The following is an 11,805-nucleotide window of genomic DNA, read 5'->3' on the forward strand; positions in this document are numbered from 1 at the left end:
TCTGTAATCTACAGAAATGTGTACACGTTATAAAATACCTAATGTCGCAGCTGGAAAAGAAAGTATGCCCCATGTAAGGGTTCGCCCAAACTCTCTGACATCATGCAAGCTCTCTGGTGTCAGAACGCACTTGTGGGTGAAATCCGAGTTTCTGGGACCCTAAAAGGGGTGTCAGATCCCCCAGCTGTGTTTGATTGGGGTGGGGGGGGCACTCACACCCCCTTACACCTAAGATCAGCCAGTGCACCTCTGACACGTGCTCCCCTGTTGCGCAAACAAACTCTCACAAGTCAATGGTGCTCCTGGTTTGTTGTAGCTTAGCTCTTCCATAGCGCTTCATACCACGTGAGGGGCCGAAGCGCATTATCGTTCCTCGTGAAACAGAGGACTTCACGGCAGCGCTCGTCACCCCAGTATCATAGACTATACATGCAGCCAGTGTCTGATGTGTTTTCAACAGCGCTTCAGTACCAGGGCACGAGCCAGGGGTACGTGCGAATGGACGGCGTCCACCCACTTTTTTCACAGGGTGAATGCCGTCCACCCTGCCAAGAAGTTGGCCCCCACTAAATAATGTGCTGAACTCGTCCTGGTGTAATTTCCAAACACCGGGACACTTTCAGCAGAGCCTGCACTTTGTCTGCTTTCCTTCTGCAACAAGGTGCAGGCTGGGAGGGGGCTTTCTTATTTTAGACTCCTGCTGGGCCCATAACAAAGGCCGAATTTGAGGGGTCATCAGGCCTCCTTTTGTTCGAGTCTCTTGGCTGGGAGCAATCAGGAGCCTTACACCTGATGCAAATGAAGTGGAAGAAAACAAAGGCTCACACATTGTTAGCACTTCACGCAATACTTAAGAGCGGCAGCTTTTCACTTTGTTCAGGCTCCGTTTACTAGATAAGCATGCGCTGTAAGGATGTCAGATGTGTTGGTGTCTCCCAGTACTTACACAAAATAAATGTAATTTATATAGCGCTTACTACCCCTGAGGTGTTGAAATAATTTAAGTACCACAATTTTTTCTTGTATAGTGTTACTCATCCCAAAGCAGAGTGTCAGAGCGCTTTACATCAACACATACATATTAAAATCGTGGCTTGTGATGCCACTTCCTATGATGTCAATTCCTATGATGCCCCATGTAATGTCACGAGCCGTGATGTCACTCGTCGTGCTGTCATTTGCATACTGCCCCCCACTTCTTTCTTTAGGACTTGTGCCCTGTTCAGTACTAAGTACAGATGTGAGCTCCGTCTACGGCCACCCCCACCCCTTCCCTGTCCAGCGCCAACAATGTTCCTCGCACGCGCAGACACCACTCAGGATTGAAATGGCGCCTCTCATAGAATCAGTGCAGTTACCCTGAAAAGAACAGCGTGTCTGTGGTGCTTTGCCCCCCACAACCAGAAACTTAGGGGCGGGTCCTGCCAGACTCAGGGGAATGCACTGCAAGTGATGAGCGCTGCCTGTTCCAGTCCGCAGAACAAAAACAAGTCCACAGAACTAATGGGCCCATTGGGTGAATTTGTACCCTGGAGGACGGGCGTTGTATTTTCTTATTGGAGAATCCTTTTCTGAGATAAAAGAAAACCTCGCCCATAGTTTGTGGCAGGCTTCGTGGTGGAGTTCCTTTAATAGGCCATTTAGCTCGCTGGGCCTATTTGTGACTGGGGGCGTGCAGCGAGTTTCTCCCCTCACTTCCCCTTCGGTGGAACACATTCCAGTGTACGGCCTGTGGTGTGTTCTAGCCGTCCCACCCCACAGAGCCCACCTCCCTCCCCCTCCCCCTCCCCCAGCTATACTGCTAGAGATGTGCTTGGCCTTGGTCCCTCTTCGATTTCTCTGATCTCACCGGTTCACCCTGTTGAGTGTTCCATTCACTCTTCTCACCCCAGCTCCCTAAAGAAGTGATGCGCGCCGCCCACCCCCAACTAAGGCCTGATTTGGGGTCTGTCGCCTCGAGTGCTGTCTGCCCGGATTCTGCTAATCCGCCAACTATTGGATGTTAGAGAAACAGTGAAGTGCAATACACACGATCCCAAAGTTAAGAGGGACACCAGTGTTCTTTGCGCACTCGTTCAAACTCCCCCCCCCCAAAATGTATGTATATATATATATGTATATTAATTAAGAAGTGTTCACCATAATGTAGTAAGCAAAGAATTAAATAGCTTATCACTTGGCACATTGTTTTTAAACCAATGGCTCACCTCTTGGCCGTTTGCATATATTGAAAGAAAGGGTGATGGTGTGTGGGGGGAGGAGAGAGGGCGGCATATGAGTCAATGCAGGACAAATTAACCCAGAGGTTGACCTGTAGCTGGGAGTCAGTCTGTGCCCCGGCCCTGTTAGCTCTTGACTGCAGGCCCTTTAGAATAATAAGAGTCCATGGGTGAAAGTCACCTCGCGCAACCCCAGACCATGGAAATGAAAAAGCGCCGCATGCAGCACCTCGAGCCCGAAGCGTGCCCATGCCCCTGTGCCACCCTCACTTCCGCCAGCGCTCAGCGTGATCAGTGCCCCGCCCTCCTCTCTGTGGTGTCAGACGTCTCTCGTGTACGAGTGTCCTGCAGGAGTGTCAGACCTCACAGCTGTGTGTGGCGCACCCTCACACTCTTACACGAGACAACAATCAGTTTAACTCGGACACCTGGTCCCCGAGGGGTGATGCAAGCTCTCACACATTGTGTATGGAGCTCTCTCGCAACTCAAATAGTAACTTTTTTTATATACAGTGCTTCACACGGCACTTCAGCCGTTTCTGTGAGCTTTAAATAGCAGGCGTTACTATTACCCTCTCATGGTACTCGGTGGATGAATTGTGGGTAAAAATCAGCCATCGAAATGAAACATTGAGAAAAGCTGTTAATATTGAAAGTCTCTTTATTGAGCTCTGTGTTCTTTGAACAGGTCACATTTCCACAGATTGTAACAAGTCCCTTCTTAAAGCAAGAACAGTGAAGAATCACATGACAGATACACAATGTCACAGAAACGTCACAGACATGTCCCATCTGACACAAAAGGATAACCACAAGACCTTCTTACATCTGATACAGTGAATGTCTTCACCACAGGACTAAGTACTGAGTTTCATCCTGTAAATGAATTAATTTCCTCTGATAATCACAGCCCTACAAATATTGTAGAAGACCCGGAAGTAGTACATACTCAGTCACTGAGATACAAATCTATGGCAGAAAGTTCACTACACTGACATCTTTATAAAAGACAACACAACATTGTGTAATTTATTACACAAATAGCGCCAAGACTGCTTCTAAAATGAAGTCTCAGCACTAATGGTAACTGCATCTCCATTCCATTCACCAGCAATAAATGTTACACTTTGAAGGATACAGAATAAATGTGCACGTTGTTACATACACGTTTCACAGATAATACACAAAGCTCCGACAGTATAGAAACACACTTGGCCCTCACAGAAGGCAGGCATCTGACTCATCCATTTTCAACCGAAAACTTAGACATATAACTTTCATATTTAAAAGACAAACAGTGTTACATGTTTGTAGCCTGTGTATTAAATGTGCAAAGGGTCACACACATGTTTCAGACCCAGTTCATGTTTGCAAAAGCACAGAAACAAACCTTGCCTTCATAGAAGGCATGTCATTCTCCTGATACATTTTCATTTGAAAATACATACATGTCAAAATTGATAAACATATTATGATCCCCGATCAGTAAGTGGACAGTTCATAATCATTAAACATGCAAATGGAAGGACAACTGTATGTTGAAACATAAAGCCATGTATGAGACTGGCAGATGTATAGTTGAATGTGCACTACATTGACAGTAGAACAGCGTCCATCCCAAAAGGTTCAATATTCACATACTATCTTTCCATCCTGTGAGGATATACAGTCACTCTTCACTCCGCTCCTTGAAGTGCGGTAAACTCTCCCTGCACAGCAGGGCGCGCTCCAGACACGAGAATGAATATTCTCCCTCAGAGGGGACCGAGGCCTCTAAGGAAGTCCGAAGAAAAGTCCAGGCCGCGGCCCCTGCATTACCAGGGTCTCCACGGGGCTCTGGGGCTGTCCTGGGCGGGCTCTTTAGTGCTGCTGGGACAGGACGGAGGCCGAGAAGGACACACCGCCTCTGCTGCAGCCGCGGGTCTATGGAGGGCCCGCAGCAGCTTCATCCGGGTCTCTGTGGGGGCTCCGTGGAGGGCGAGGAAGTGCAGAGTGTCCTGGAGGCACCTGGAGTAACCTTCACTGGAGGCCGCGGCTGCAGGGAGAGACGAGGGGTTAATGCTTGCACAGTCTCACACCAGGAAGTGACAACACAGAACAATCAAAGCACGGAGCATTGCAGGACTTATATAGAAAATGGCTACAATATATCCTAAACCAGCCGCTCCTTGCATGAAAAGCAGAGTTTACACCTCATAAAGTCTTTGAACTAGACCCCAAAAAGCCAGTTTATAGACCAGTACGGGCAAACATGCATTTATAGTTTGTAGGTGTTTTTTTTTTTTGCTAGCTTAGTTACTAAAAAGAAAACACCACCAACTCTTGCTCCCCGTCACCTTCACCACCTGCGCCTGCCCTTATCCAAACTTCACACTTCACCACATTAAAAAGCCAAACTCGTGTCACGAGCTCTCACCTGGTGCCGGTGTCTGCACGCGCTGGGCCAGGTACGTCACGGCCATTTCCAGGATATCCGCTTTCTCTGCTTTGGGCGGAAGTTCATGTTCCTCAAACTCTCTCTGCAGTAACATCCTCAGCTGCTCGATGCTGCTGTTGATGCGATCTCTCCTCAGCTTCTCCACCGCTGGCTTCCTCAGCTGCAGAAACAAAATGTGGATTTGTTATTCCAGTGAATCAAACTTGTGTAAGCATCGATAAAAAGTTAATAGAGCTTAAAATGATTACAGATGGCTATACCAATTCGATTTAACAATGTGAATTTAGAACTATGGTAATATTAAAATATAAACAAACACAGCCCGTGTTGATCTGTTATTGGAGGTCAACTTCAAACACGTACTATTTCTATATACGAAAAACTTAAATATACATTTTAAATACTATTATACAGACCCTTACCTTTCTAATGTCTCTCTCCTCGCGCTCCTCTTCATATTTCCTCTCGGTGCTGCTGAAAGGCGCCATCTTGCCCGGTGTGGGGTGAAGAGCGGGGTCTCTGCAGTGAACCCACAGGTATCTGAAGAGCTCGCGCCCTCCTGCCCTATTTATCCCCCTCCGCCTGCAGGGTAATTGAAGTAAGAGATGATACGAAATTCTTCTTTTGTAGTATTTATTGTTCAGGTCAATGACACCCACAGCCCGGCGCTCCCGCTGCATACCAGGATTTCCAGCAACTGACTAACGTCGAAGGAATCCTAGTACGCATCGTTCGCAGCCAGACTGTAGAACCTCAGTTGAATGAATACGAACCCTCGCGCACTAAGCACGAGAGCATAAACACACATACCTCATACTACAACTTCTCTCCTTCTAACAAACAGAAGTGAATGATTAACTATTAATACAGCAATGCTAATTGAAATCATTAAGACAAAACATAGTCATTAAATCTTGCAGGCAATCTTCTTTGACGTGTATCCAAAACAGTAGGAGAAGACGATGCATGCCCTATATTATCATGAGGAACCTTGTCAAATAATCGTCCTCCCACTGATTCACTAGCCTCCTCCCGATGTGAACCATCTTGCAGCCAAATTGTCCAATCAGATTGATCAAACTGTTGCTTAGACAGTTTCAATAAGGATGAAACCTGTGAATCAGTTAGTCGGACAAGCGATCTCTTGTTCCACCACCCTTTATACCCAAGGAGTGCTGAGCCTTTATGCACATCTGTAACCTGCACTGGAGAAGAGAACTTAGACAAACCTTTTACCACTTTCTTTGGGTTTTTGATAAGAACCCAATCATCAATTTTTAAATCAACATCATTAAAACTCTTCTTTTGATCATACACCTTTTTCATGTAGGATTGTTTTTCGAGAATCCGTGAAGCTAGATTAATATCTTGAGGTGTAGTCACACTTTGTTTATCCTGCAACCAACCAGGGCACAGGGTAGTGTGAACTTTCCTTCCTCTCAACAGAGAAAAAGGCGGAAGACCTGTTGTACAATGTGGTGAAATGTTGTATGACCATAATTTTTCCTCAACAAAATCCTGAACATTCTTTTTTGATGAAAGAGCTACCTGAATAGCATCTTTGACCACCCTGTTAGCCCTTTCAACTAACCCATTAGATGATGGTGAGTACAAAGCAACCTTGAAATGAGTGACGTCCTTTTGCGCTAAAAATTCCTCAAATTTCTGTGAAACAAAGTGTGTACCATTGTCACTAACGATAATGGAGGGCGAACCTTCAATAGTAAACACTCTCTTCAAAAATCTAATGGCATTATTGGAACTAGGTGAATCACAAAACATATGATAAATCCATTTGGAATGATAGTCAATCAACAGAATAAAATATCTCAACTCGGGAGGTAAAAGATCATAAGGACCAGAGAAATCCACCGCAACCTTTTCCCAAGGTTTGTCTGGAAAAGGGACCGGATGTAAGGGTGTTTTCATGACCCTCCATTTTTTGTCTGACAAAAGGCACTCTGAGCATGAATCAATGTAAAACTTGACTTGTGATTCTAAAGATGGCCACCAATAATACAACTTAATAAGTTGTGAGGTTTTTGAAATCCCCAAATGACCCTGATGTGCACATTTAATAATATCTTCCCTCAAACTCACCGGGGGAACAAAGGATTCATGTCTCATAACCATCCCATTAACCAAGGAAAGTTCAGAAGCCACCATAGAAAAGGCTTTTAACTCATTTGACAGCTTTCTACTCTCTGGCCAACCCTCTACAATATATTGCATGACCAATTTGAGTGTAATATCCTTACTATAAGCTTCCAACCAAGTTTGTTCAGTAATGGTAGGACATTCTTTGATTGCGTCAAGTGCAGCAACAACACACTCTGTGTCCTCAACAACATCTAAATCAGGAGCATCATAAGATGCCATCCGTGACAGACAATCAGCCCTGAAATTTCCCCCACCAGAAATGTGTTTTATGGTAAAATGAAATTCTTGCAATTTTGACAAAAGCCGAATCAACCTAGCAGAGGTCCTACCAAACCCATCACCATCAAGTAAATGTGTAAGAGGTTTATGATCGGTGAATATTTCAAATTCACGTCCCCAAATGTAGTTCCTGAACTTCTCTATTGCCCAAACGCAAGCAAGTGCTTCGCGTTCAATTGTGCTATAATGGGTCTCTGCAGGTTTGAGCATTCTGGATGAAAAGGCTATAGTATGTTCCTTTCCTGCCACCCACTGACCAAGAACTGCCCCCAAACCTGTCAGACTGGCATCCACCATAATGAAACATTTAGCATCATCTTGAAAAGCATGAAGAGCAGGAGCTTCAACAATCATTTTTTTTGTTTGATCAAAAGAACATGAGACTTCCTTGGACCAGAGAAACTTTGAACCTTTACGCAACAGGGCACGTAATGGCTCCACAGTCTGGGCATATCCTTTAACAAAACGGGCATAGTACTCTGCCAAACCTAAGAAAGAGCGAAGCGCATCTTTATCTTTGGGAGGAGTAGCCTGACTGATGGCCTCGACAAGCGAAAACTTAGGTTTTATCCCCTGACAAGACAAAGTATGACCTAAGTAATCTAACTGTTGTTTCCCAAATTGACACTTGTCAGATCTGATAGTCATGCCCGCATCATTCAACTTGGATAGAACACAAGTAAGATTTTTCAGATGTGTTTCCCAGTCATTTGCAAAAACCAATATATCATCTTGATAAGCTTGGACACCTGGCAGATCTTGAAATAAACTATCCATAATTTTTTGAAAAACACTGGCTGCAGATGCCAGGCCAAAAGGAAGCCTAAGATATTTATAGACACCAAAGGGTGTGACAAAAGTGGTAAGCTCTTGTGAATCATCTGTTAAACAAATTTGGTGATAGGCTGAACGAAGATCGATTAATGAAAAATATTTTGCACCCCCTAAACTAGCAAGAAGATCATGAATCCTTGGGAGTGGGTGACAATCAACTAATATGTTTTTATTTAAAGTGCGCAAGTCCGCACATAGCCTCACCTCGCCTGATTTTTTGCGGACGATAACGATGGGAGAAACCCATTCTGAAGAGTTGCAAGGTGCAATGACCCCATCATCACACAACTTTTTAAGTGTAGACTTGAGTTCATCCCTAGCACTAAGTGGTAAAGTGCGAACCTTATGTACAAAGGGTTGAGCATTTGCTTTTAACTTAATCCTATGTTGGAAACCTTTGACAGTGCCAAGTTTATCAGAAAACAAGTTAGGAAAAAGATCTAGAATCTTTCTGAGATCATGTGATTGAGCCGTGCCATCAACACAATCTACTGAGCTTAGTACATCTTCTGTCCATCCGACCGGGGAATAACCTTGGGGTGGATCACCCCGCATAATGGGATTATCCCCCCCAGGGAGGAGGTACAGCCCCATTCTAGCAAGATCCTGCCAACCAACTATATTGCGTCCCCTAACTGCAACATAGACTTTAGTGTATATTGATCTTTCGAGACATTCCAACCTAGAAATGAAAAATCCCAACATCTCTATGTCAAATTCACCAAACGCTTTTGGGTTGATGTCTGTTTTGGTCAAGGTGATGGAATTCTTCCATTTCTCCAAAAACATTACATCAGATAAAATGGTTATAGGAGAACCTGAATCTGCCATGATAGGAATTTCAATTTTACCAAATAGTGCAACACCTATGGGGCCTTTGACATGATGTGAATTGAAAATTGAGTTACATTCAATCGAGACAATCATGTCATGAAATTGATTTGTACAATCCTCAAGGGATTCCACAACTTCAATGCTATTAACTCTAGTAGGTCTCTTGACAGATTTACAAACGCTTTGAAAGTGGCCAATTTTTTGGCATGAAACACATCTTTTCCCTGACGCAGGACACATGGGATGATTTCCAAGATGTGAACGAGAACCACATCTGAAACATATTGTATTAACCTTTCTTAAAGGTTGCCTATAAATTTTGCGAACATTAACGGCATTGACAGAATTCGCAGGTTCGTTTGGAACCGAACTGAAGGAGTTAACAGACTGGTCTTGTTGAAGAACTTTTGACGTAACAATTGACCTTTCAATACTTTTGGCAATGTCAACTGTATCTTGTAAGGATGGTTTTCTACAGCTTAGTAGGCGTTCCTGTATTTTTCTGGAAAAACAAGCAAAAACAAACTGGTCACGTATATAGATTTCTGGATCTGCTTCAAATTCGCAAGTGGAAGCAAGAACGCGTAATGCAGCAATGTATTCATCTACTGTTTCATCCTCACGCTGTTTCCTCTTGTGAAAATTATGTCTCTCAAGCATAATGTTTGGTTCTTGGTCATAATGTCTTGCCAAACGAGCTAACGCTTCTTTATAAGAATTCCAATGTTGCGCATCTCCAGCTTCCCCAGGTGGTGTTGGGAATTTTGGTAAATTCTCAAAAACATGTTGCGCTGCCAGGCCCAAACAACCATACAGAATAGCAACTTTGCGATCATGAGAAAATTTAACAGCATCTATAGCCACAATATGATTTTCAAAGGCTTTAACCCACTGACGCCATGGAATTTCAGGTTTGCCAGGTCGTTGTAGAAAAGGAGGAGGTTGTGCAAACTGCTGAGCAGAAGCCATGACCAAAATGGATTAATGATAAATATAAATGAGACAAAATTTGAACAATAAATGGGTTACTATGCTGTTAAATAGAACAATTCCAAGTTTAAAATGAGCAAGTGACTATTATGCTGTTAAATCAAACAATTTTAAATTAAAAGTGACCAAAATATCCTTGAACTAAACTTGAGAGTACATATGAGAGGTGTGCCTGTCACCGTGAAAGGTGCAGGCTGAAATGTGCTTGAGACGAAAGTGTGCCTGTCACTGTGTTGAAAATGAAGATTGGATCCTACCTGGGATCAGAAGAATAGTGTTAACAGCCAGGTAATACCTCAGCACATGGCTGCCTTCGAGTATAAACAAATAAGCGTCGGTCTTCCTGACTCGAGCTTGTAGGCGTTGCTAGGAAACCTTTAAGTGTGATGTCAGCGTCGATCTTCCTCACTCGAGCTTGTGGGCGTTGCTAGGAAACCTCTGCGTGTGATGTCAGCGAAGGAAGCCCTCCCTCGTTGCTAGGAGACAGCGCGTTGTAACCGCGATGTCTGCAATTACGAGAAAATGGCCCAGAATGCCTTCGGAATAACACCGGTATGCAGGAAGTAGTTTAAAATAAATGACCAATGAGGCTGGCAGCAGGAGCGTGAAAACGTAACAAGGCGGAGTCCCGTAGAAAACTGCTGCGCCCAAATCTTCGAAATATGCTGGTGGGTGTCAGACGCGTCGGTCCGATCTTCTTCCTTGTCGCCAAATGAAGTAAGAGATGATACGAAATTCTTCTTTTGTAGTATTTATTGTTCAGGTCAATGACACCCACAGCCCGGCGCTCCCGCTGCATACCAGGATTTCCAGCAACTGACTAACGTCGAAGGAATCCTAGTACGCATCGTTCGCAGCCAGACTGTAGAACCTCAGTTGAATGAATACGAACCCTCGCGCACTAAGCACGAGAGCATAAACACACATACCTCATACTACAGTAATGTGTGGGTCTGGGGCTAGAGAGAGGTTCCCACACTCAGCAGCCAATCAGAGAGCAGCAGGGACAATGGAAGTGTGGCTCATTACAGGGCGGGAGGGGGGACATCTGGGGCCGGACACAAAAGAACAGAGTGTGGGAAAGAGCTGCCCCTTTAAAGTAATATATAGTTCATTGAATACGTACCTCTCCCTCGAACATCTGCCAGGGTTCCGTTTTAGAACACCATCTTTACAATAGTTAGCTGAAAACAGGGCATACGGATCCAGTGAAGTAAGAATACAATACTCATATTTGTACTTTCAAATGTCTATAACATATTTTCCTGCAACCCAGTTTGTTTTGGACCATGGTTCATATTTATTGTATTTTATGCTAAAGCTTTTTCAGCATTTTACACATAAATACGTAAACACATGTTGTCATCTGTGATGAATGCTTGAACTTCACTAACAGATATACGATGGGGAGAGGGGGTTCTCTTCACGGCCCTCTGGTCCCTCTCTGGATACAGAAGGTGTTACTCAAGAGTCAGGTGCGAGTGACAAGAGCCCCTAGTGCAACACGTGTGCACCACCGAGCCGCGCTCGTGTGTGTTCACGCGGTGTGCGCAGGTGCCCAGTGACGTCAATCTGTGGGTGCTGAGTTTGTAAAAGCGCCTTCCCTGTACCTGGAGTTTATTGTTCCAGGTGTGTCCAAGTGATAGACCCGGTGCAGCGATGGCCGCAGGTGTTGCACCGACATTCACCCCCGCGTGCACCTGCGCCTGCTCCTGCTTCGACTGGAATACGTTTGTAATCAGTTCAAATTGTTTGCTTATATTGTTTGTAAGATCTTTACCTGGACTCTGCCTCGTCTGTGGGTTCTTAATCACGTCGCTGCGTTGTAACTTGGGGCTGGGGTCCCCCATAGCTTCCCACACTGTCGCCCATCCATCCCATTCAGAGGGATACAATAGAAGTGTGCACGCTATAGCCTCTCACGAGGGGCTGTTCCCCCGCCCGCCCCCTGTGACTCAGCCCCTGGACACCATCTGGAGCGCGGCCTCTGGCAGCAGTGAGGGGTCAGTGGGCAGGCCTCCCAGACCCCCAATACTGCCATTTCTGATTTAG

At 44.8% G+C, this 11,805-nt stretch overlaps 1 protein-coding gene across 1 annotated transcript; it reads right to left on the reverse strand.

The window, feature by feature from the left end:
* Positions 1-2,877: 2,877 nt before the first annotated feature.
* On the reverse strand, positions 2,878-5,399 carry LOC146867342 (transcription factor HES-5-like). Its single transcript, XM_085614950.1, has 3 exons — positions 5,079-5,399; positions 4,636-4,816; positions 2,878-4,254 (listed from the first exon to the last, which is right to left on the reverse strand). The coding sequence occupies exons 1-3, from the start codon at positions 5,334-5,336 to the stop codon at positions 4,034-4,036; spliced, it is 660 nt and encodes a 219-aa protein (XP_085471076.1). The 5' UTR covers positions 5,337-5,399; the 3' UTR covers positions 2,878-4,033.
* Between the last annotated feature and the right edge of the window lie 6,406 nt (positions 5,400-11,805).

Source organism: Triturus cristatus, chromosome 1_2 (genome assembly GCF_964204655.1).
Source record: "Triturus cristatus chromosome 1_2, aTriCri1.1, whole genome shotgun sequence".
Taxonomy (NCBI): domain Eukaryota; kingdom Metazoa; phylum Chordata; class Amphibia; order Caudata; family Salamandridae; genus Triturus; species Triturus cristatus.